Source organism: Paroedura picta, chromosome 13, assembly GCF_049243985.1.
Source record: "Paroedura picta isolate Pp20150507F chromosome 13, Ppicta_v3.0, whole genome shotgun sequence".
Classification (NCBI taxonomy): domain Eukaryota; kingdom Metazoa; phylum Chordata; class Lepidosauria; order Squamata; family Gekkonidae; genus Paroedura; species Paroedura picta.
Window position 1 is genome coordinate 41,692,408 of NC_135381.1, and position 26,176 is coordinate 41,718,583.

Below are 26,176 nucleotides of genomic sequence, written 5' to 3' on the forward strand. Positions count from 1 at the left end.
AACAATAACAGCAGTAATATTATAACAATAATCATTTAACATGATAATATCAATGATACATAGAACTCCTACTGGACCCTGTGGGCAGCCGATTAATGTTGGTCGTAGAGGGGGGGGAGCTTGAGGGCCAACTGGAAGTGGTGGTTTGGTCCGAGGGTGGGGGGGGGGGTCTTCCTGTAACTAGGAAAGTTTGAGACATGATCTGGACTAAGGTAACGCATTCAAGACATACTTTTCTTGGCAGGTTGAACGGAAAACTTCTCAAAGCAAACATGGCCAGTAAGATCTCTCCTTTGCAGCTGATAACTGTCACCGAAAGATACCGAAATTCCATTTTAGGGACTGACACAGTAAAATCATAGAATCATAGAGTTGGAAGGGGCCATACAGGCCATCTAGTCCAACCCCCTGCTCAACGCAGGATCAGCCCAAAGCATCCTAAAGCATCCAAGAAAAGTGTGTATCCAACCTTTGCTTGAAGACTGCCAGTGAGGTGGAGCTCACCACCTCCTTAGGCAGCCTATTCCACTGCTGAACTACTCTGACTGTGAAAAATGTTTTTCTGATATCCAGCCTATATCGTTGTACTTATAGTTTAAACCCATTACTGCGTGTCCTTTCCTCTGCAGCCAATGGGAACAGCAACCTGCCCTCCTCCAAGTGACAACCTTTCAAATACTTAAAGAGGGCTATCATGTCCCCTCTCAACCTCCTTTTCTCAATCTGAGAGTCAATCTTTGACCCTTTGACAGGGGTTGTGTCAGCGCAAGCAGCTTGGCCACGGGGGGGGGGGGGCGCCATCTACACAACAGCCTTGCGGGGTAGTTCGAGATAGAGCATTTATCTGTCTGGAGCAGCGGAAAAGAGCTAAATCAGCATGGTGGGACAAGAGGCAGAACTGAACTGAGAAACCCTGGGAAAAAAACAATTTATAGACAATCATGAACAATGGATCTTCACGCCATTGGTTTCGGTTTAATCTCTGTGAAAGAACACGTGCATGATTTTATGGTTGGGGGTCACCACAACACAAGGAACTGTATTAAAGGGTTGGTACCCCGGGCAAGCTGGCTGCGTGGCCGCCGTCATGCGCTCCTGGCCCCCCCCTGCGCCGCCGTGTCGAAGGCCTCGCATCTCCAGCCTCGCGGCCCCAGGCTCCCCTGGCAGCCAGCTGCGTGGCCGGTGGGAAAGGAGCAGGGCTGCCATGTCTTCGATGCGGCGTCCCTGGTCCTTTCCCCGCAGCGAACCCAGTATGGCTGGGCGACCCACCTTGTGGGAAGGCTCTTCCCTTCCCATGGCAACTCCCCAGCCAGCCGCTCCAAGGACAGGCCAAGTAGCCATTGGCCATTGTCTACTTGGCCCTGGAGTGACACTTGGAGGGGCCAATCAGGAGCTGCTTCGCAGCTCCTGATTGGCCCCTCCGAGTTTTTATCACGAACGCAGCCCACCCCTTTCTGCTCCCCTTTACCTCTTACTCTTTAGGTAGTCCTACTTGTAGATTTCATTGCATGTTTTTATAATTGTTGTATTTACCATAAAGGGCAGCGAACAAATGTTCTATAAATACATTTGTAATGTCACATTTGAGCCCGTTTGTTCTTTCCTGTAGAGGCTAGCCAGTTGTCCTGTATAGAGACACTGTCAACATATAACGGCATATAGTCTACTGAAGGATGATGTCACTCCCCAGATGAACAGCAACTACAAAAAACCTAATAAAAATCAGTGGACAAATAAGTGGTAGAGCCAGAGTTGGTGCAGTTGCTGTTCCTATGTCATCTTTTGCAGCACACTGGAACTCTTCTCGTGGTGAGGTAGCCTTAAAGTACAACTAGTTTATCACATGATTTCAAGAACTGAGCCATCTGCATATTTGGTATCTCTACAAAGCATCCAGAGATTTTAAGCCAGGGCTCATATGCACTTAACCCAGGATGCTGTGACCAGCTCCAGAACCTTACAAAAGGATAAATAACAGAGGTGTAGTCCCATGTAAGCTTGCTGGGAACAGCGGTATCCAAGTCCAAAAAAATAAATAAATGAACAAACCAACAAATAAATTGGACTGCCTAATGCAGGGGTGGGCAAACTTTGGCCCTCCATTCGCTGGCGAGGGCTCGTGGGAATTGTAGTCCATGGACATCTGGAGGGCCACAGTTTGCCCACCCCTGGCCTAATGCTTTCACACATAATGCAGTTTTAATGCACTTCAGTGACCAACTGAAAGTCGATTTTGCCATTTCACACAGTAAAATCCTGATGCAAAGTGCATTGAAAGTGGGTTATTTAATGTTTGTCTTCTGTCTTTGGGCCTCCATGGATCTCCTAATCACTATCAAGAGACTTCTGCTGTTTTCTTGTATCTGCCTGTGCGTGTGTGTTCCCCCCCCCCTTGGGCTACTAACAGAAAGCACATTTTCCCTTTACTTTTTGTTCTACAGCTTCAAGGGAGCTGTGTTCGTGCCAAAGGCAGATCCAAAGAACTGCTAGCTTTCAGGTTTTTCCCCAGTGACTGATTCCCTTGATGCAATTTGAGCTCCTTTTGCACTAAAGCAGCCTAACCTATTTTGGTCCATCAAACATCAGGTTCATTCCGTTTTAAGACTATTATTACGAGCTGCACCCTATCCAATAACACCCCTACTAAGTTAGGCAGGAAGAGGGGAACTCAACGTCTACTTTGGCTAAGTTTTAAAAATGTGAGCATGTTGCAAGGTTTCGCTTGGTCCTAAAAGAGGAGGCATTCTGCTGCTGCTCCCTGCACAGGCAGCCAGAGTTAACTTGTCAGAGGTGAATAGTGCGAAGCCCATGCGGATCTTGAGCATGATGTGCGGACAGCAACCAGGGTGTCCCCAAAACCCTAATGTGTACAAAAACCAAGGAGACATGGCAGAATCAAGAATATCACAACTGTATTGTGGCGTGAGCCACACAGTTAATGTACTTTAACTGGCCCACAAAAGCATCTACCCCAATAAATGTGTGGGTTTTCAAGGTGCCACAGAGCTCTTGACCGTGTGACCCTACGCACAGTGTTATAGCAAGATCCAGAATCAGTGGCTCTTCTGGAATTCTGTCTGCATAACCCTGTGGTTTTGTAAATACTCCCAGGAGAAAAGAAGAGAAAACTGTGGACGGGTTTGAAAATCAAGTGCGTCTAAAAGCCCAGGGGGTGCTGGTAGCCTAAAATAAAAGCAACACAAATACACTCTGGCTTGAGAAATGAATCTCATTCCACCCAGTGGGATCTTGCTGCAACGCAGACTTTTCCTTATGAAGTTTCTGTTTTGGTTGTCGAGGACCACACGTGCTCCCGCTCTGGCGGCACAGCTCCACCATCCCACCTCTGCACCACAATTAACGGCACACATAAAAAAGAACCACTCGCCATGAACTCCCCAAAGGTAGAACCAAAACAAGCTCTGCTTTACTCCACTGGCACCAGGCAAGCCGGGGTGGATGGAGGCTGTACGCCGCCCGCCCGGAGAAAGACCCAGAAGCTAGGATTGGGTCTCCTTCTGAGTAAAAAGCACAAAGCGAAGTCACTTACCCCTTCCACCGACTGCAGGGCTAGAAGACCCAGACCGGCCAGCAGTACCAGCGCCCTGCAGCGGGAAACAGAGAAACGGCAGAGACTCAGACTTCATCCTCACGTTCAATATTCTCGAGAACAAGGTTAAGTTCGCGATCCTCCCCTCCCCTCCCGGCTGTCTTTCTCGGGCTCTTCCCCACGACCCGGCGAGGCTCACCGTGCACGCATGCTGCTCCGCGCCCCCAGGGGAAAGCGCCGCGCTCCAGCCGATGCGCTCTGCTCATCGAGCCACTCCGGGGCTGGATCCACAAACCTGCCCGACGAAGCCGCAAGAAAGAAAGAAAGGAAGAAAGAGGGGCGGGGTGGGGGCAAAAGGTCTAAAGTTAGACGGCCAGGAGGACTGAGCAAGCCCCGGCCTTGCCTCTTCCCCCCTCCCCGGAGACTTTACCGCGGGAGGTGCCACAGAATCCGGATCCGGGAGGAGCGGAGCGGAGCGCCCGGGAGAGACGCGGCAGGAGCGGCTGCGGAGCGGCGTCGGAGGAGGAATGGAGGCGAGGGGCGGTCCGGCGGCCGTCAATCAAGGGCGGCACAAAGCAGGCAGCGCCGCTCGCTCGCTCGCACACGCCCGCTCGCATGCACACGTGCTCGGCAAGGGACCGGCTTTGCCCTTCCGCTTCCCCCAGCGCCGCCGGGCAGGGAAAGCGAAAGGGCGGCCGCGGCCCCTTCGGCAGCTCGGAGATGCCCAGACCGGGGGGGGGGGGGGGTAGACTTTAATCCTGGATGTGCTTGCTCGAGAGTAAGCCCTGCTGGGAGCATGCTTTGTCGATCCCGAATGCCGGCTCCGCCAACGGAGTCGGGATCCGCGAGTTTTAGGCGAAGTTTTTGCTCGCGGTGGAAATCGCGCCGAGCTGAGAAAGTTTGAGAAAGTTTCTTAGAGTTCGAGTCCCGCCGCACCTTGACGACCGACAAAGTTTTAATTCTTCGGATTTGCTTCCAAGTAAACCTGGCCAGGAGTGGGGCGTCAACCCACATCATGGGCACGCTTACGCGGGTGTCAGGGAATGGGGGGCACAGTGGGGATTCACTGGAAGTGAGCGTGTTTCGGATCCGTCTGAGGACTTCCAACATGGAGAGACCGATATTTGGGGAGGCGTTTTGGTTGCCTTGAGTGTAAACTCAGGGATGCTCCGTTTGCATTCCAACCAGTGAGCTGCCGCCCGAAGTGGTTTGTGGATTGCAGGTGGTTTCAGTTTTTCCCCCGCAGTAGAGGACGCCCCTCCCCCTTGCCCAGCGGACCCTCTGCCTGCCGTTTTACAGACAGGCCGCCCCGATAGGGTTTACTCCCGGGGAAGCGCGCACAGGTGTAGCCTTAACCTGCAACCCTAACCCTAACCCATGGATTGGCCCCCACTTGGTGCTGCCCGCCGGGAGTCGCATTCGGAGGACAGGAGGCCAAAGCCCCAGTGGAGTCCTGCGCGCCCTTCTCTGGGAGTAAGCACCCATGGGACGTGGCCGGACTTACACCTGAGGAGATAGAAATAGGACTGCGCTCCCGAGTCCTCGCCTGAGACTGAATTGTCAGGATCCGGATTCAATGCATCTCTTCGTTTAATGCAGCCGGATGCGCTCACTTTTGCTTGTCCCATAATAACTGAGGCCCATTTGACCGTCCTTACCCAAAGGGCGCCTATAGACGCTGCCCGATCCTATGCTCGGCTACTTGGAAGCTAAATCTGCCATGTCCTGAGATTGGCCAATCCCATTTAACAGCACCCCTGGATTTCAATGTTATAGTCGCAAATAAACCTCGCCTGGTTCCCTGGGGCTTTTTTCTCAGATACGTCGGATCCTATACATATGTCATGCCGGACACCGAAAAACAGTGCACAGGATCGCAACGCCCTTTTTCGCCGGATAAACCGCTCCAACCAGGGCGGCTGTTCTCTTTCCTCACTGGGGCAGCAGGACGCCGCCGCCGCCTCTTCCCCAACCCCCAAAGGCTCTTTGCGCCCAAGTAGCTTTGGCTCCCCCACCTCTTCTGCCCCCGATCCTACACACCAATCAGTGTCCCGCGGCCTTGGGCCAGAGTGAGGAAGCGCGCCACTGGAAAGCGCACGGGAAAGTTGGGGAGCGCAATCCCCCGAGCTCTTCTTCTGCAAAAACCAACAACGCCTTATCATTATTATCATTATTATCATCATTATTATTATTCTCTTCATAAAGATCAGGGAAGGCTCCGAGCGGCTCGCGCCTCTTCTGGCCAGCTGGGCCGGCGGCGGAGGGATCCCAGGCCGGGCTCCCTTGTCGGGGACAAAGTAGTCCCGCGAGGGCGAGTCTGGGCAGAGGCAGAGGCAGGAGCGGCGCCCGGAGGGGCGCGAGGGGGAGGGGACAGGCAGGCGCGGCGGCGGCGGCGGCGTTTAGCCCAGCCCAGCCCCGCGCCGCCCAGCCTCTTCCCCTGGCTGCGCAGACCATGTCAGCGCCGAGGAGCCTGCGGGGCTGCTGAACGAGAGGGGCCGGCGGCGGCGGCGGCGGTGGCGGCGGCAGCAGCTTCTCGGCCGCCAGAATGAAGCGCGCTCCGACGGGCGGCCGCCTGCTGCTCCTGCTCCTGCTGCTGGGACTGTGGGCTCCGCGCGCCCAAGCCGCGGTGGGTGCCGCGCTCTGCCCTTGCCGGGGGGCTGGGGAGGGGGAGGGAGGCGAGAGGGAGCGTCGGGTCGAGACCTGCGGCAACTGAACGCCGGCCCGGGTGGCCGCTCTCTCCCCCCCCCCCCCATCTCCCTTGTTTAAAAATAGGGTCTGTGCCGCCTTGCCCGGGGAGCCGCGGCGGGAGGGAGGGAAGGAGGGAAGGAAGGAGGGGGCCGCGTGAATGGAGCTGCGCGGCGCACCTTTGCGAGGGAGCCCGGCGAGGCTGGAGCCGGGCTTTGCGCTTCCCCGGCCGCGTGAGGAACGCGCCCCGTCGGGGGGATCCGTGGGGCGGGCCAGAGGGAGCGAGCGGGCGCCGGAGGGGGGGGCGCGCCAGGCTGCTTCGGGGCCCGGGGGTCGGGCTCAGGTGGCCGCGGCGTGGTTGCCTTCCCTGCCCCCTCAGTGGGGAATGCCTTGATCAAACAAAGGCGGTGGGTGGTTTGGTCTAGCCCGGGGGTAGTCACACTGCGGCCCTCCAGATGCCCGTGGACTACAATGCCCATGAGCCCCTGCCAGCTTTTGCTGGGATTGTAGTCCGCGGACATCTGGAGGGCCGCAGCCGGACTGCCCCTGGAGTCCCGGGTCAGAGCAGAGCGATGGCCGCCCTCGGGCAGGGGTTTTGCGAGGTGGCTGGAAGATGGAAAGAGGTGGCAGGAGCCGGAGGCCTGGAGACAAAAGGAAGCTGCCTGTCCCTGCAGCACTTGCCCGAAAGATGCCTGCGCCTTTCTGCCCATAAGCTGTGCCTGCGAGGAGCGGGGAGCAACCCAGGCTGAGCTCAGAGCGGCCCTGGCTTCAGCCGAGGATGCTGAGGTGGGGGTCACATCGGGGAGGAGGCTGCCCAAAGCGGGTCGTGGGCCCAGGGCAAAAAGTGGGACTGGCCCCACGGATACCCACACTGTTAAGCATTGGGGAGAGAAGCTTTTGTTACTTGCTGGGGCCGCTCTGGGCTTGCCTTCTTCATGCCCTTGCTCCTTGGACCCATTCTACAGATGAGCATGTGGGTCACCAAAGACCTTCCCAGATCATGGTCTGGTGCCAAAATGGTCCACTCGCTAAAACTGCAGGCCCCCTCATCACTCGAGGGACCACCACTTGGACACATTATCGCTAGAGAGCCTGTGTTTGTTCTGTTCACACCTTTTGTTGCAATATCTGTATTTCGGCCCCCTCCTTACCGTGGCTGCCTGTGCTCTCCGGCTTTTCCTCTGTGCTCCTTATCTCGCTTCCTTATCTGTAGGGAGAGGAAGAAGGATTCTGTATGCTTAAGCAAGCTGAGATGGGAACGTGCATTTTATAAAATAACGGTTGCTTCTCTAAACAGTGGAGATTCCTGTATGGCGCCTTTTCTTGTACTGCTAGTCTGAAAGTCTGTTGCTGAGATGAGCAAACTTTTCTTTTTGATGGTTGGCAGAGCATGAGATTCTCAGTTCATATTGCATGTTTTCCATTGCATGTTTATTCTGCAGCAAGAGATGGAAGGGGCACTTCAGCATAATGGTTTTGCAGAGGCCTTAGTTCCAGGATGGCAAAAGAGCCTCGGATTAAGTCAGGTTAATAATAAAAGAATATGCAATATTATGGCCTTCTCTGTAATAAAGAAGAACACATTTACTGTAGATCTGTGTGTTATGAACATTTTTGATTCAGCAGCAAAACACAGAATGTCTGCTGTGCAGCAGTAAGAACTGCCTGAACAGAGTGAGTGCAATTACAGTATGCATATACTAAGGTGGCCCAGATGTTTGTCTTCTAACCGCCCCCTCAGCTTATTATAACTGCAAAGAAGAAGCCAACATTTTTGATGATTATCTCTGCCTCATATTGCCTAATGCTTAGTGCAGTCTTAGCAAAATCTGTTTTAATAGGACAATTTCATAAGGATTGATAATCCTTTAAGATTTCTTCCTTGTAGGCTCATAAAACCAGCTGTGGTTGCTAATGAATGAATCCTGGGGTCTGTTTTTGGGTATCATTAACGTCCGCATCATTCCCAGATTGGCTTCTAATTATAAAATACGGTGATGTGACAACTAGTAACCGTTAACTTTGTAATAATTGCATGGTGTAATATTGTTCCATTGCCAGGGTTTTGGTTTTGGAAGTTGGTGGCTGAAACCTTTAGAAAATAAGAGAGTAATAAAAATGAAAACATGCTTTCTAGTTTTTGGTGCAGAAAATGAGAGACCAAATATTTATTTGAGTACATGAAAGTATGCCTGAAGATAGCAATATGCCTAGTTTTGATTCCTCTTTCTAACACTTGTCATGTTATTAGAAATTTTGATTATTCAGTTGTATATTTGGACATATTGAGTGACCTAAAGAGAACTGGTCACTTCGTAAAGCACTAGCTTAGTTAGAATGACAGAGGAGATATTTTGGCAAAAGGCTTGATCTTCATGCAAGTTACAATAACCAACTGGGCAACTGTAAAACATTGACATTTTGGGGGGACAATTGTAATTTTTAAAAAACGTATAATGTAGAATCCTAGAGAATCATAGCATTTGGAAGGGATCATGAGGGTCATCTAGTCCAACCCCCTGCACAATGCAGGAAACTCACAACTATCTGCCCACCCACAATGACCCCAATTCCAAACCCAGTTGATGTAGGTGAACCTCAGCTGCTTGCATGGTGATGGTGTTATGGCAGGTGATCAGTAGTAGGAGCTTCGTAATATCGTTGAGTTTGACCCTCAATCCTTTTTTTTGGGGGGGGGGGATCTTCCCTCTTGCCTGCACTACCTAATGACATCATAACAAAAATTGGGGAAAAAAAGTGTCACCTGCTTGGTGATTTCATGTAATTGATTGTTAGTGGAAGGAGAGTTAGATTTTTTTATACCCTGCTTTCCTCTACCATAAGGAGTCTCAAAGTGGCGTTCAATTACCTTTCCTTCCCCTCTTCACAAGTGCCTTGAGAGCTTGGTAGGGCCGAGAGAGTTTGGAGAGAACTGTAGCTGGCCCAAGGTCACTCAGCAGGCTTTGCATGAAAAAGTGGGGAATCAGATCCAGTCCTTCAGATTAGTGACTGCTGCTGTTAACCACTACAGTATGCTGGGACCAGTGGACCTCTGGGAACTAGTGAGTAGTGAGATACGCTTGCCTGGGTTTATCATGCCGTGTGGTGAAAGTAAGCAACTGGGATTTTGTTCATTTATTTTCCCCACTCCCTTACTTTTGGGAACGTTGGCTGTACAAACAATTAACTCTTAAATAAAGAATAGTTGGGTATATCTCTTGGGGTGCCATAATGACCTAGCTGTGAAGAAAAGCAGAGAAGGCATACAGGAAACGTGGCATAAATACATTCTGAGAACTTGCCGTGATGTGTTAAGGTTCTAACAGCCAGCTTGGTGTAGTGGTTAGGAGCACGGACTTCTAATGTGGCATGCTGGGTTCGATTCTGCGCTCCCCCACAGGCAGCCAGCTGGGTGACCTTGGGCTCGCCACGGTGCTGATAAAGCTGTTCTGACTGAGCAGTAATATCAGGGCTCTCTCAGCCTCACCCACCCCACAGGGTGTCTGTTGTGGGGAGAGGAAGGGAAGGTGTCTGTAAGCTGCTTTGAGACTCCTTCGGGTAGAGAAAAGCAGCATCTAAGAACCAACGCTCCTACTTCTAACATACTTTCGCACTGTGGTTCTGATTGCTCATCGTGTTTTCGCTGCACCATTTATAGCTTAGCACATAAAATATTATGGTCTGGCATGTTTATGAAATATACACATGTAAAATGCTTCTGGTTTTTACAAGTAAGATTGTTAACAGATCCAGGTTTCCAGGGAAGGAGCTTCAGGCTTCTGCACCCTGTACCACTGGACTCAAGCTGCTGTTGCTTCAGACCAACCCATCGGAATTTATGCTGCCTTTTGAGAGTTAGGAAGAAAATGAAAGTTGAAAGTAGAAAACAGAGTGTGGGAGAAGTGTGATATGTTGACAGAAACAGATTCCTATAATACATTTTAGCAGATATTTTAAAATAGAAATAAACTTTTATATGCCTGCAGAGCTCTGATTTGTCCAGGGAGGAAGGGGAGGGGCGACTTAGCTCTTTATCCCCCATCCAACCATTTCGCAAAGTAAAATCAGGCTCCCCATGCTTTTATTAGTGTTTTGGGATATTATTGTCCTTTAATATGCTGAGAACAGATAGGGCATTCTGGTTTCATTTAGCAACACCAAGCAGGGAATGAAGGGTTAAGACCCCCCTCCTTATCAGGGGAACCTTTCTAAATTGTGACTTTACCTATTTGCCTCTCTGAAAGAGATCTGTGATCTTTGCTGTATCTGTTTTTGGCTCAAAATTTGCAGATGTTTGTTGTGTGGTCACGGCGGGAAGGGAAAAAAAGAGTATTTCAATTCCAGATGATTGCCATTTTTCTGCCCTTTCCCATAGTACTTTCCCTAGTACTTTTTAAAGCTTCCCTACATGTTGGCATAGGAGCCTCTTGTGGCACAGAGTGGTAAGGCAGCAGATATGCAGTCTGAAAGCTCTGCTCATGAGGCTGGGAGTTCAATCCCAGCAGCCGGCTCAAGGTTGACTCAGCCTTCCATCCTTCCGAGGTCGGTAAAATGAGGACCCAGCGTGCTGGGGGGTAAACGGTAATGTCTGGGGAAGGCACTGGCAAACCACCCCGTATTGAGTCTGCCAAGTAAACACTAGAGGGTGTCACCCCAAGGGTCAGACATGACTCGCTGCTTGCACAGGGGATATCTTTACGGGGGCTCAGGGCGGTTTACATAAGAACAAACAATAATACATAAAACAATCTATAAACATGTGAATAACTTTACAATAATAACTAATGGTTGTAACCATATAACAATGTAACAGTATAAATAATATAGACAATACAACAATGCAACAATACAAACAGGTCCAGAGCATGTTGGTGGAATTCTGAGGGGGGGAGCAGGGGCCTTTCAGTCGCTGTTGATTGCGTCTGGTCTCAACCAAATGCCTGGCGGAAGAGCTCCTTTTTGCAGGCCCCGCGGAACTGTTTAAGCTCCGTCAGGGCCCTGATCTCCTCCAGGAGCTCGTTCCACCAGGTGGGGGCCAGAACAGAGAATGCTCTGGCCCTGGTCGAGACCAGATGGACTTCTTTAGGGCCAGGGATCCTTAGCTAGTTGGTGGCAGTGGAGCGCAGAGCTCTTTTGGGGGCATAGGCGGGGAGGCAATCCCTCAGGTACACTGGGCCCTGACCGTGTATGGCCTTGAAGGTAATTACCAGAACCTTTAGTCTGATCCAGATTTAAATAATCTCTTCTGAAAGGGGTGTGATATTAGCATTCTGTAACCAGTGGTATGTTCTGAGGGTCTCAAGAAGCTGATGCTATAGTAAATAAATCTCTTGGCTTTGGACTGCAGCAGACCAGCACAGCCACTGCATCTCTGATAGAGACAATGGTAAATGTCTTAAGCAACCTTTCTTAACAATTTTACCCTTGAGAAGACCCTGAAACATTCTTCAGGCTTCAGGAAACCCCAGAAGTGGCACAATCGTGCAGAATAGGGTTGAGAAGCATAACTGTGGACACGCCCACCTGGGCCACCTCCCCTTCATGCCCCTCACTTGCCATTTTGAGAGGGGCGGGGAGATCGACTTGGCCATATATGGTCATATTACCCAATAAATATTTAACGAATTTTTGTTGTTGTTAGGTGTGAAGTCGCGACCCCATGGACAATGATCCTCCAGGCCTTCCTGTCCTCTACCATTCCCTGGAGTCCATTTAAGTTTGCACCGACTGCTTCAGTGACTCCATGCAGCCACCTCATTCTCTGTCGTCCCCTTCTTCTTTTGCCCTCAATCACTCCCAGCATTAGGCTCTTCTCCAGGGGGTCCTTCCTTCTCATGAGGTGGCCAAAGTAGTTGAGTTTCATCTTCAGGATCTGGCCTTCTAAGGAGCAGTCAGGGCTGATCTCCTCTAGGACTGACCGGTTTGTTCGCCTTGCAGTCCAACGAAGTTTTAAAATATATTAAAAAATTAACTCCCAACAATTAGGGAAGTGCTTCCAGGGCCATCAGTAAACCCGAGGGTTTCATGTCATCTCAGTTGAGAAAGCCTGGTCTAAGAGTGCTGCCATTTTCTGCCCATTTTTTCTGCTGTTCGGTTTCTTGAGGGTGAGGAGAAGGGATTGGGGCTGAGGACCAGGATATAATCAACATTGGCAGGCAAATGATAAGCTTAGGTCTAGAAGGTTGAAGTTGGGGTACGACTGGGCTTGAGATCCAAGCCATACCCTTGTTTATCTGCATTTCATTGAATGATATCTGGCTAATGATTTAGTAGTAAAACTATTGCATATGTCCATAGGTCTTTGCAGACCCAAAACCCACAAGTATAAAATACATTTCGATAGACATCATGTCACTATAGATTACTATAGTATACATACAGTATACAAAATGATATGTGAGCTAAAATCTTTTATCTAACTTCTATGAAATGTCTAAAAGCCAGCTTGTATAGTCACCATTGACAAAATAATATTAGCTCTCTTTTTCTTTGCTGCCATAACAAACAGGTATTCTGTATGAGATGTTAGAATTAGTATCTGACAGCAGAAATGTCAGCTTGTCTGTAACAGAGTCAAATATTGAACTACAGAGAAGCCCATCGATAAACTTGGCTCTAGGTTGTGAGTTATCGCCTGCCACTGTGTAGCATCCCGTCTTCCTTGCCAACACTGGCTTTCAAGTTTAGCTTTCAAGAGGTGATGAGGTAGGTCTAATCTGGCCTTCCAAGTCAGACTCCTTTGAAACAGGGCAGGATAAACATTGGATGGCTGGGGAAAAGCTCTCAATTTTAAACATCATTTTTGAGAGGGGATACTTTGACATGTCCAGTGGGATCTAGCAAAGCTGCTCTTATTCATATGTAGGAAAGTGTTGTTGTCTATTTCCTTGATAAATGTTCTTGGCTTTATGAGCTACCGCCCAAATTTAGGAGCTAGAGTTATTTTTCAGCCTTCAGGGTTTCATTTTTGCAGGATCATGCTTTCTAATTAATGCTGCCACAAAACCTAATTCTAAACTCTTGAAAGTTACTTGTCATTTTAATTTAAATCTTTATCAAAAGTATTGTAGCATATAAATAAAGATGGGGGTAATGCTGCTTGCTAGCGGAACAAAAAGATAGCCTCTCATTCCTCACTTAAATAAGATTTGCACTGTTACTGAGCCTGCTTGGGGGTCGGTTAAGAGTGGGGCCCTCTAAGATTTGAGTTCCATTTTCCACTCTTTCACATGCAGCCAGCTGGGTGACCTTGGGCCATTCACCGTTCTCTCAGAGCGCTCTCAGTTTCACCTACTCACAGGTTGTCTGTTGTGGGGAGAGGAAGAGTAGGAGATTATAAACTGATTTGATACTTTAGATCAGGGGTAGTCAAACTGCGGCCCTCCAGATGTCCATGGACTACAATTCCCAGAAGCCCCTGCCAGCATTCGCTGGCAGGGGCTCCTGGGAATTGTAGTCCATGGATATCTGGAGGGCTGCCGTTTGGCTACCCCTGCTTTAGATAGTAAAAAGCAGGGTATAAAACACCAGCTGTTCTCTACTGAGAATCACTAAGACCGTTTATGCACTGGGCACTTTACTGCCCCAGCTCTCGTGCAAGAACACAAATAGGGGGCAGATGAGGTGCACTGGGCCAAATGCTCCCCCATTTGGGTGCAGGAAGAGGTGGGGCCACCTGCCACAACTAAAACTCCAGCCTGCAACCCAGCATGAAACCTCCAGTGCATAAACGGTCTAAGAGGCACTTAAATGACTGCTCAAGATACTAGCTGCCACAGTGAACATGGCACCTGTCTTAAATCCCACTAACTTTTTTTTGGGGGGGGGGAGTGTTATATATTTTACCATTGCAATAATCAATCTTCATGGCTGGACAGCAGTGGATGGGGGAGCTTGGGCACATAACAGAACTTTTAATGTGCTTTGAATACTACGTGATGTTTTTATTTATTGTCGCAAGCTGGCCCAAGCCTACTTGGATGCGGGGGGCAGTATAAAAATAAAATTATAAATAAATAATTCTGAAAAATAAAAAATGGAAATGTATAGGAAGAACTGTAGTTGGTGGAACAACTTTTTGGGTGGAAAAATATCCTGTTAAGTTGTGATCACAGGATGTGGGCTGTGTTGGAGGTAATTTGGGTTTTTTTTTTTTTTTTTGCTTCCGATGGCCGAGTCATCTGAAGTGGGCGTTACAAGGTCCTAAACAAGGTGGATAGAATCAAGTGGGTCGCTGTGTCGGTCTGAAGTAGCACAACAAAAACAGAGCCCAATAACATCTTTAAGACCCACAAAGATTTATTCAAGGCGGGAGCTTTGCAAGCTCACACCTTGAATAAATCATTGTTGGTCTTAAAGGTGCTGATGGACTCTATTTTTAAGGTGGATAGAAGTTTCAGGGACAGGTATCTGGGGATATGAGGGTAGGTTCCTGGAGAGGTGAAACAACCCTAAAGCAATTTTTTGACCATCACTGGCTAGTTTTCTATGTGCTGTGGACTGCTATTTCCATTTTCCATTCCCCATTGTGCTGCCTCCTGCTAAGTAAACAAGACATTCCAACCATGTCCCAGCCAAAGGCCTTGGAGGACTGTCTTGGTTCACTGACAGGCTGTTCTGTTTTCCTAAAAAAACAAAACCTTCTAAGCTCCAGTCATCCGAGAGGACAGCCCTACTGTTCTTTGTATGACCAGCTGTGCCCCTCTCCCTGGTCCACAATACATATTACATTATCATCATAGTTTACCTCCTGGATAAAAGGCAAGAAAATCCTTGGAGCTGAATGAAAATGCTAACATAATGTCCAGTGGCCTGGGGAATCCCACCTTGGACATCTTCAGATGTTAGCTCTGCAGAATAATCGTGTCACCTAGTGACATCTGGAACTGTCACCCGGCCCAGGAGGGGGAGCATAATGAAGAACAGGGGGCCCTGTAACTCCTCACATGTGGTTTCATTCTCATGTGATTCCAAATGTCATCATAGTGGTATGATTTCAAGGGATGATGAGTAGAAGACGGCTGCTAAAATACTCAGTATCTGAAGAAGTGAGCAGTGACTCATGAAAGCTCCTATCCTGCACAAAATGGGTTAGTCTTTAAGGTGCTACTGGACTCCTGCACTTTTCTACTGCTACAGAAAGGCCAACACAGCCTTTTCCAACCTTGTAACCATCAAGGAGCTGCTGAAATAAGCCTTCAGACTTCAGAGAGCCCTGGAAGTGATGTCAGCTGGCCATGTCTCTCCAACACGCCCCCAGAAGTGACATCACTAGCTATGCCCTTGGTTGGGAATCCCCGAACTAACATCTTGAACTGTCTCTAATGGATGATGTATCTGCGAGTGTTGTCCAGCAGGAAAGCGTGTCCAGGAGGAATGCATGGATAATACTAGGAAAGTCTATATCAATTTTGGGTATGCAGAACAATAAGATACTTTGAGCTTTATGGAAAAGTGAAATATATGTGTTTTAAATTAGCAAATGAACCATGAAAGCCATCAAAGTATTATGGGATATTTATGGCACAACACCACTTGGACTCCTAACAAGGCACTCAGTTCTGTTTGATTTGGAATGGGAACACATATTACAGATGTGTGTCTTTATGTAACTGCTCGTCGACTGAGCCAGCCCTGTTTGAAAACAGTCGGAGGTTTGCCATGCAAAAAAGATGTTGCAGTTTGATCATGCCGAAGTTAGAGGAGTTTGTCTCACTCATGAACCCATTTCCCTGCTTCTCAACACGTATATAACATGGAAGGAACCCTGTAAGTCATGTATTTATTTATCGTATTTATTATATTTATATACCGCCCTCCCCGAAGGCGCAGGGAAGTTTACATGAAACAAGAAATGATACATGTAACTCAATTTATAGTAATAACAAGGTAATAACAACAATAACATTAAAGAACGGTGGAAACTGCAAAGAGCATCAGCTCAACTCATACTGAGGCCCAGTAGGTTGGGTGGATTTGTAGCGGTTGTAGGAGGGAGGCTTGAGGGCCAATGGGAAGTGGTGGTTTCGGTCAACCACAACCAAATGCCTGGTGGAGGAGCTCCCTTTTGCAGGCCCTGCGGAACTGTTCAAGTTCCACCAGGGCCCTGATCTCTTCAGGGAGCTCGTTCCACCAGGTGGGGTCAGGACAGGGAAAGGTCTGGGACTTGTTGAGGACCAATGTGCTCCTTTGGGGCCAGGGATTACCAGACAGCGGGTGGTGGGGGAGTATAGTGCTGATTTTGCTGATCAGAGTGCTGATGTGGTCTTGTCCTCGCTATCTGCTACTCTGCTCTGGTTCGGCCTCACTTGGAGTACTGTGTTCAATTTTGGGCACCCCAGTTGAAGAGGAGTGTAGACAAACTAGAGAATGGCCAAAGGAGGGCAACAAAGATGGTGAGGGGTTTAGAGAACAAGACGTATGAGGAAAGGTTGGGGGAGCTTGGTCTGTTTAGCCGGGAGAGGAGACGACTGACAGGGGATCTTATAACCATCTTCAAGTATTTAAAAGGCTGCCGGATGGAGCAGAGCTGTTTTCTCCTTCCCGGGAGGGACAGAGCAGAACCAATGGGATGAAATTAATGCAAAATACATTCCATCTCAACCTCTGGAAGTTCCTGGTTTCTCAGTGGAACAGGCTTCCTCAGGAGGTGGTGGATTCTCCATCTTTGGAAATTTTAAAGCAGAGGCTGGATATCCATCTGACGGAGAGGCTGATTCTGTGAAGGTTCAAGGGGATGGCAGGTTACATTGTCAGTGATAGGGTTGGGGTGTCCTGCATTGTGCAGGGGGTTGGACTAGATGAGCAAGGAGGTCCCTTCCAACTCTATGATTCTATCAAACCACAGCTGGCTGGAAGTTACAACCTGGAGTGTGTTGTGTTGTGTGTCCCCAGATCATTTGCAGTGGGGAACAGTTTTTTATTCTGTTTTTGCATTTACGAGGAACAGTGAAGTTTGTGCCGATGGTTTAGTTGTCCTTTGAAGGGACATTTATGGCTTAACAGCAAGCGGCATTGGGACTGAAAGTCAAAGCTGGAGGCTTTATGTTCAAGAAAACTCCTCGAAAGGGAGGAGAAAACTGGCAAGATTTAAAAGTTGGTCCTATTTCTAGACCAAGATGTATACAGAGTACTCTCTGTCCTCATCATAAAATGTTGTGTTTAGAGCCAAAACTTTCTGGTTCTACTGGATCTGCCAAAAGTCCTGCTTGACCTAGGCCGTTTGGGTCATGAGAGACGAGAACTTCATAGCCTGATTTTTCATGTATAGAATATACCCTTTTTATTTTTTAATCTGGAAGTGATTGACGGTTGTATGGAATGATCTGCAGGGTTGGTCTCTCTAGGGACGAATTTCTGGTTATATTCTCTTGGCATACCACACAATTTTAGGCCTTTCCCTTAAGATAGCAACTAAATTAAAATCATGTTAGTGTAGGATAGGCATGGGGAAAGAGTGGGTCTGTTATTTCAAGCTTGCGAATAGAAATGCAGTTTCTCTTGGGGACACAGAGTTCTCTTGGCACCAAACTAGCCAAGTTCTGTCTCACAGGGAGAGATAAGTCTGCTCTTCAATCATGTATCCCAGGAAGGTTTGCCTATTTTTTAAAATTAAAATATTTATTAGCCACCTTTCTTCCTTACAAAGCGCAGTTTGGGACTCTGCAGAATAAGAAGAGTTGTTTTTTATACCCTCCTTTTCACTGCCTGAATAAGTCTCAAAGTGGCTTCCAATCGCCTTCCCATCCCCTCCACACAACAGACACCATGTGAGATAGGTGAGGCCGAGAGAGCCCTGATATTCCTGCTCGGTCAGAACAATTCTATCAGGACTGTGACTAGCCAACGGTCACCCATCTGGCTGCATGTGGAGGAACGGGGAATCAAACATGGCCACCATTCTTAACCACTACGCCAAGCTGGCTCTCTGCGCATTCAGCTCTCTGGCTTTGCAAGTAAAATTGAAACCAAGGTGAAATTCCTATGTTCATGATCAAGTATCTGCTTGGCATGCAGAAGGTCCCAGGTTCAATCCCCGACATTTCTGCTTTAAACATGCAGGTGCAGCAGCTCCACACCTGCGCCCGCTGGCGCCCACGTCTTCCCCCCTGCAGTGCAGCACTTGCTTCGAGCGCCACACCATGGGGGGGAAGGGAGGGGTGCCCGCTGGTGTGCCAGCTCCTCCCCCTCCGCTGTAGCCCGGTACCGAGGGCTCCATGGCCTGGTACTGGTCAGCGGCCCGGGGGTTGGGGAAGTTTGCTCTAGGGCAGTGGATCTCAAACTTTTTGGGATGGTGACCCTCTCATCTAAATTTATTGTGTACAGTGACCCATCCAACACTGGCCCAAGATTGTGTAGATCCATTGTTCATGATTGTATATAAATACATTTCCCTCTGGGTTTCTCAGTTCAGTTCTGCCTCTTGTCCCACCATGCTGATCTCGCTGTTTTCCACTGGTCCAGACAGACTGCTCTTGTCCACTGCTCTATCTCTATCTACCTTGCAAGGCTGTTCTTTGGATGGCGACCCCCTGGCCAAGCTGCTTTCCCTGCCACTATCTTTGTGAAAGGGTCCTTTGATCCCCAAAGGGGTCCCGACCCCAAGGCTGAGAAACACTGCTTTTAGAGATTCCTGTAGGCAGTGAAAAGCAGGGTATAAAACCTCCATTGCTTCTTCTTCTTCGCCCACTTTTGGGTCCTGATCCACAGGTTGGGGATTTTGTAGGGGAGGGACACAGATGTTATTAAGTTCCAAGGGTCAAGCCCGTTGCATTCAGGAATACGGGCGCTAGATTGGGGGTGGTGGTGGAAGAACTCTTTGGATGACCTCTCCCTCCCCCCAGGACCTGGAAAGGAACTCACCGGCAGGGGCAGTTCTCACACAGCAGGGGTCTGCAGCCTCTGAGCCTAGGAGAGAAATAGAAGGAGGAGGGGGTGGTGAGGGATGGGGGATGGAAGGTGATTGGCTGGCTGCTGGACAGACAAACAAGCCAGCTGGAGGAGGAGGAGGCACTCGGGGGCGGGACAGAAGCCATGAGACACGCTCCTCCCCCTAGGCCTTACCAGAAACATATGGAACAAATTGGCCCCAACCAAAAGCTTGATGAAAGAGCTCCATCTTGGAAGCCCTGTGGAACTGTGCCAGTTTTATTTAATTGGAGTGCATTTAAGGGGACAGCAGCCAACCATTTCCTTTTTTCAGTGCTCACAGCAGTCTGTTGTAAAACTGAACCCAAATGCTGTTATTAAGTTGTAAGGATAAGGATGCCAGGCCCTGGGAATTACAGCTCATCTCCAAGACTAAGTTCAGTTCTCCACTGACTTCCCTCTCCACCCCAGATCCCAAAAGTTCCTCACTCCACCTCCAAAGTCTCTTGGTATTTCCCACCCTAAAGCTGGCAATCCTATAAAATTGCTGAATGAAAGTGTGCAACCAGAATATATCAGCCATCCCCAGATAAATCTTAAATTTCAGAAATGCTGTAATGACCAGCCTGTTTGACAAATGGTCATGTTTTTTTTCCAGCAACTGTAAAGCAAGATTATTAAATTATATAGGTTGTAAGCAAGAAACTAATCTATAATTCATTCATGCAATTGGTTTGTGATGTTGATTCTAAACCAGAAAATATTGGCTTGAGGAAGAAGGGATATATTGGTTTGTAGTATCTGAATAGAGCTGAATTAAGTGTCAGATTAAGGCGTGCTGAGATTTCTTACACTTGACACAGCATGACCAAATAATCATTTTCTTTTTGGGGTATTTAGAAGCTCCTCACAATCAGTCAAAGCTGTAGTTGGTTTAATTTTTGCAGAAATCCAGCTCTGATGCAGCCAATAATTACTCACTCCCTTTTATTGTGGGCTGAATTTCCCCATCAAAGTTTTTATAAGTAACCAACTCTTCCTTTATCCCCCAGCTGTTTTTTCACTCCTTATCCTTTTTGGTCTCCTTTCTTGGTCTTTCTCCACTCAGCAACTTGTGTCCCATTGGTGGTTTCTCATAAAAACTCATAACAGAGGCCCCAGAATGCTTTGAACTTGAACGGCACTACTGCTTGAACGGGAGAGGTCCTTCAAACATCCTCCCATGTAGTGCTGGGGTGTCCACTTTGAACCTGGAAGTTGGACCTGTAGAAAGCCAGTCCCGCCTCACTGAGTTAGAAAGTACCCATTACATTTACCATGCCGTAGGATGCAGGTGACCCTCCCAGCTCATAATTGTACATTGGAATTGAGCTATCAAGTCAGAGGTATATGATTTCCCTAAACACATCAAGAATTAATGAGTGAGGAATTTTTTTTTTAACTACTTTTTATTGAAAGAAAGCAAAAAGGGAGACATATAGGGGAAGGACTTCCAATTTTATCCACCACAAATATAAGTAAAGTTACAAACTTATAACTTACTTTATTATTATAAACAAACCATATTTTTTCTGTTTTTTCCCCTTAATCCTGAAAACTACAAATCATTTCATGCAAAAAGTCCATAAGGGTTTTTCTGCTTAGTAATAAATGTAATTTTCTTTTTTTTTTATCAAAGAAGTAAGTTTATGTGATTGAGGAATTTTTTAAACCTGGGACTAACTTATGGTTAAACCTTGCGGCTGCAGTACTGCACCTTGCCTCCCGATGGTTCGAGAGAAGGAGGGACATAAGTACTCTTGCAAACAGTACCAAGCATTGTTATAGAAAACTTCTGAAACCCAGAACACTGTTTCCATTGTTTTAGAAAATGGCAGGTTAATATTGCTTCTTTAATAACTTCCTTTGTAATTTAATGGGAAGTAGTATTATGATAGCGACTCAGAGTTCATAACCCACACAATCTTCATGAACTGTCTTTCTGTTTCAAAACATTTATTTTGGTTATGTCTTGGAATAAGCATTCAAGCACACACATTTCTGGGCTCTCATAACTCGGAGGCTAAATCTCTCCTGCCTCTTCCAAACGCTTTTGGGATAACACTCCCCCCCAAAAAAAGAGAGTTACTGCTTTCTGCTCATCTCAAGAATGCATTGCTAACTAATCAACTTTTTAAGGCAACTGAACGAATGATCGAACTCAAGTTTGGTTGCCATTTTGGTTTAATGGGCAACCCTTGAGTTGCAGCATGGAAGCATGGGGGAGGTGGGCATGATCCTGAAGCTACATACAGACCTGTTTCAATGTAACTTTGGGTGTGATCCTGAAGCTACATACAGACCTTCTGTTTCAATGTAACTTTGGAGGATAGAGAGGTGAGCGAAAGGCTGTGGAACGGGGTGAGGTAAGGGGGAGCTGTGGTGGCAGGTTAGCAGAAAAAGGAGTGGGAAAGGACAGGAGAGGAGTTAAGGTAAAGGTAAAGGTATCCCCTGTGCAAGCACCGAGTCATGTCTGACCCTTGGGGTGACGCCCTCTAGCGTTTTCATGGCAGACTCAATACGGGGTGGTTTGCCAGTGCCTTCCCCAGTCATTACCGTTTTACCCCCCCCAGCAAGCTGGGTACTCATTTTACCGACCTCGGAAGGATGGAAGGCCGAGTCAACCTTGAGCCGGCTGCTGGGATCGAACTCCCAGCCTTATGGGCAAAGCTTTCAGACGGCTGCCTTACCACTCTGCGCCACAAGAGGCTCTTGGAGAGGAGTTAAAGAGGGAGTAAACTGGGATATGGAGCAGGAAACGGGGTGATTGGAAAGGATGACAAGCATAAAGGGCATGAAGGGAGATAAAGATAGAGGATGGAAAAGAGAAAATGAGGGTGATGAGGAGAAATATGGGCCGTAGCTCAGTGGAAGAGCCTGTGCTTTGCATTCAGAAGACCCCAGGTTCAATTCCCAGCATCACTGAAGTTAAAAGGACCAAGCTGTAGGAGAAGTGAAGGACTTCTGTGTCCTTCCCTGTACCAAAGCATTGATGACTACTGTCATGTTTGCCTGCTCCAATGATCACTGACAGGAATACATGCCGGCCTTGTGACAATTTCTCCGTAGGGTGAATATTACACCTGTGGAGAAAGGAAACCTAGGCTGACATCACCTTCAAGCCACACCTAGGAGAAGCCTGTCTGTGCTACCCTTTCTCGTCTGCAGCAAAACCATGAAAATCTGCTTAGCCTTGGGGAATGCAAAACAAACCCTACTGCCAAAGCAGGCTCCTTCCTCCTCCGCCTGAGGATTGAGCTGTTTCGCAAAGGAGACAATTAAGTTTAAACGCTGGACGAAATGCCATTTAAGGCCAAGTCAGTGCTTCTTAACGCTCACTACCAAGGGTTTTTTTTTAAAAAAAGGTCTGAATTGCTCTCAGGAGAGAATGTCACTGCTATCAAAGAACCATAACAGCTCTGTTGGAAGCAAGAGAGAAGCGACTTTTGACTGTTCCTAGAGCAGGTGGAAAAGTCAGCTGTGTATTCAATAAAAAGGTTTGCAAAAACTTGGTGTTACCTTGTGAACTTTAAATGATAGTTAAATCCAGGTTCACCCAGTCTAAATTTCATCTGTCAAGTGAAGGAGGACCGCAGCTGGAGGAGAACACTAACCAAGCTGTGAGGAAAACTCACCAAGATTTCAAAAGGGTGCTCTCACTTTGATAGCTCTGGTTAGCTGGATCTCATCAGATCTTGGAAGCTAAACAGGATCTGCTCTGGCCGTTACTTGGTTGGAAGACCACCCAGGAAGTCTGGGGTTACTGTTCAGAGGTAGGCTATAGCCCCGTAGGGACGGACCAGAACCAATGGGATGAAATTAATTTTTAGAAATTCCGTCTAAACATGCGGAAGAAGCTCCTGACAGTTCCATAAGTTTCCCGGAGAATGCTGTGATCTGCAAATACAAATCTGCCGGCAATCCCTGGCACCAAAGACATTTGACTGATCTCAACCAGAGCCAGGGCCTTTTCAGTCCTGGCCCCTGCCTGGTGCAATGAGCTATCAATGGAGTTCCAGACCATGAAGAAGAAGAGTTACCCACTTTGGGGAATCAAACCCAGCTCACCAAATTAGAAGCCACTGCTCCTAACTATTACACCACGTTGACGGAGCTAGTGAAGTTCCACCAGGTCTGTAGAACAGTGCTTTTCCACCAGGCCTATGGCTGAGGCCAGAATGAAAACAGAACAACTACGGGCTTCCCTCTGACTCTTGCCTCTCCCATTTCAGTTTCTCCCAGTATCCCGGTTATTCCTGACGCAGAAAGACCTCCCACCATAGTCTTGAAAAAACTGATATAGAATGCCAATGGAGCGCTGGGAAGGGAATAGCATTAGAGACTTTTGAACTGTAGTATTTTTAGAGGTTTTGTTGATGTGACTCTTAAATTTACTGTAAGTTGCCCTGAGCCTGTAAAGTGAATAATAATAATTATTTGACAGACAAAAAAAATCTAAAGGTTGGTTCTTCTCTGAGGGAGAGGAATGCTTTAAGTAGCTCTCTGCAGTTCTCTAGTTCTTTTTGAAGCTTATTCTAATGTATAGTATTGATAACACTGTAACAGCTGAAGAAGAAGAAGAAGAGTTGGTTCTTACATGCCACTTTTCTCTACCCGAAGGAGGCTCAAAGCGGCTTATAGTCGCCTTCCTTCCCTTTCCCCACAACAGACACCCTGTGAGGTTGGTGGGGCTGAGAGAGCCCTGATATTCCTGCTCGGTCAGAACAGTTTTATCAGTGCCGTGGCAAGTCCAGGGTCACCCAGCTGGCTGCATGTGGGGGAGTGCAGAATCGAACCCAGAATGCCAGATTAGAAGTCCACGCTCCTAACCACTACACCAAACTGTCCGTGCAGGATCACTGCAATGACCAGCAGAATTGTTGTGTCTTCATGCAAAGTTTAGCATGCTTTATGACCGTTTTGCAGCAATGTGCAAATGACTTTCAGAAAGTAACCATTTGCTGTTTTTTTAAAGGGCACAGGCCTGAACAAGCAGGAATAAATTAATTGTATTTTGTTGTTTGACTGTAGACTTCTTAATTTTTGCCTTGGTCTGTCAGGGCAGTTTCTTTGTAAGTGTGGTTTAATAGGCTCATAGTTCAGAGGTGTGAATGGCTTGTGATACTACAAAGAGCTACAAAAACATTCAGCATCGTGGCTAAACTGTGGCAGTAGTTTTACACATGTGAATCATTGGTGTATATATGTGTGGACTCCCCTTCCCTTTACCTGTGGGGCTAGGGATGGCCTATATGTGGCTCTCCAGATGTCCATAAACTATAAATCCCATGGGCCCCTGCCAGTGCATGCAAGGGCTCATGGGAATTGTAATCCATGGATATCTGGAGAGCTAGAGAGTGGCCACTGTGGCCCAAGGGCGTAGTTGTGAAAGACCAACTGAGGTCAGCCGTGCAATGTTTTCTGGATGTCATTAAGCAGAAGGTTACTGTAATCTCTTCTGGCGGTGTTGATTTATGCGGCTTGTTTTCCAGACCTTCAGATCATGGAAGCCAAAACAAAGTTGATATAAATCTCAGATGCCCATTGTTTAAAAAGCCATTTTATATATTAATGAATTAATCCGACTTTGGGGCTTGCAACGAGACAAAGCACAGTATCGACGTGTTCAGTCATGCCTGCAAAATGTAGTGACTTGGAATGTTTTACAGTATATGTGAACTCCGTAATAAGAAACTCTGGGTATTTTTAGAAACTTGGGTTGTTGTTTTTTTTCTAGGATGACCACAGTCTATGGAAAAAGCAGTTATTAAAACCAGAGACTTCTGGTAACAACTGCCCCATAGCCGATAACAGCACTGTCTAATAGCGTCCCTTGTGGAAATGAAATGGCCTTTCACCCACCTGATTCAGGTTGCCATTTAACAGTGACAAAATGAGCCAGTTCAGGGCCAATCCAACGTGCTCAACCATTTAATATGTACAAATCAGCTGTTAAAATCTATGCTCTGAGTTGTTAAAATGCATACTGCAGTTGAGAACTTACATTTGTACTTGACAGTATTAAGAGCTGCAAGGAAGTGACCTTAGGAATCCATGCCACACTTCCTGAGTCAACTTGCGGTAGCTATATAGTGACAAAGCTGGAATGCGTAGCCGGGAGGACTTGTCATGGATGCAAAATGGGTAACAAAAGATTGCACAGTGTGCAGGCTGTAATTCAGTTCTTGCAGACTATGGAGAAAAATTCACAAGTTGTGAGTGTGTTTTGGATACCTGCTCGTTGGCTGGAACATATTCTCTGAGCCATGAGAATGTGGAATTCAGTAGCAGACATTTATGGCTGTGAAAGTTGGATGATGAAAAAATCAGACCAGAGAAGAATCTATTCATTTGAACTGTGGTGTTGGAGAAGGCTTCCGTGGGTTACATGGACAGCAAAAATCACAAACAAGAAAATACTACAGCTCATAAAGCTGGTAGGCAAAATAATGAAACACTGGCTCAATTACTTTGGCCACATCATGTGATCCAGCTGAATGGAGAAAACAATTATGCTGGGATTGGTCAGTGGAAAAAGGAAACCAGACTGACAAAGAACACAGTGCTTAGACACAATCAAAATGGACACTGGCCAGAACATTGCACAGCTGAGGGAAGCAGTGCAAGATCGTGGATCATGTCGACAGCTGTGCCATGGGATTGCCAAGAGTCAAACATGACTGAATGGCTTGCAACAACTACTACTATTAAGTCTGCAGGATCAGTAGATACAGACTACAAGTTCTTCAACAACACAGCTCTTTAACTGAATCCAAACACTGAACGTGAAGCATGCATAGTGGATGGGAGATACATTTCTGGGTACTAGTTGTGTGAACGTTTGGGGGAGCTTGTGGACTGTAAGCTAAATATGAACAGACGGTGTGATGTGAATGCAGTCTTGGGCTTTATCAACAGAGATATCACATCAAAATCATAAGACGGCATAGTCCTGCTGTATACTGCATTGGTTAGACTGCACCTAGAGTACTATGTGCAGTTCTCAAGGCCTCACTTCAAAACAGATGTGGACAA

General features: G+C 47.5%; 2 protein-coding genes and 1 long non-coding RNA gene across 4 annotated transcripts in view; 1 reads left to right on the forward strand and 2 right to left on the reverse strand.

Moving 5' to 3' along the window:
• Positions 1–4,170, reverse strand: part of COL4A6 (collagen type IV alpha 6 chain) — a 198,555-nt gene extending 194,385 nt beyond the window's left edge. For both annotated transcript variants that reach the window (XM_077309299.1, XM_077309298.1), the window contains exons 1-3: positions 3,981–4,170; positions 3,750–3,845; positions 3,551–3,605 (exon numbers count right to left, since the gene is read on the reverse strand). In XM_077309299.1, the coding sequence (XP_077165414.1) occupies positions 3,551–3,605; positions 3,750–3,760 (66 nt within the window). In that variant the 5' untranslated portion in view covers positions 3,761–3,845; positions 3,981–4,170. The remainder of the gene's footprint in view (positions 1–3,550; positions 3,606–3,749; positions 3,846–3,980) is intronic.
• A 1,691-nt stretch (positions 4,171–5,861) lies between these two features.
• Positions 5,862–26,176, forward strand: part of COL4A5 (collagen type IV alpha 5 chain) — a 125,611-nt gene continuing 105,296 nt past the window's right edge. The window contains exon 1 of the mRNA XM_077308648.1: positions 5,862–6,176. Coding sequence (XP_077164763.1) covers positions 6,096–6,176 — 81 coding nt within the window. The 5' untranslated portion in view covers positions 5,862–6,095. The remainder of the gene's footprint in view (positions 6,177–26,176) is intronic.
• LOC143822625 (uncharacterized) lies at positions 7,403–19,338 on the reverse strand. The gene is made up of 3 exons (XR_013226218.1): positions 19,298–19,338; positions 19,097–19,141; positions 7,403–7,442 (listed from the first exon to the last, which is right to left on the reverse strand). It is a non-coding gene; the product is annotated as an uncharacterized LOC143822625 (long non-coding RNA).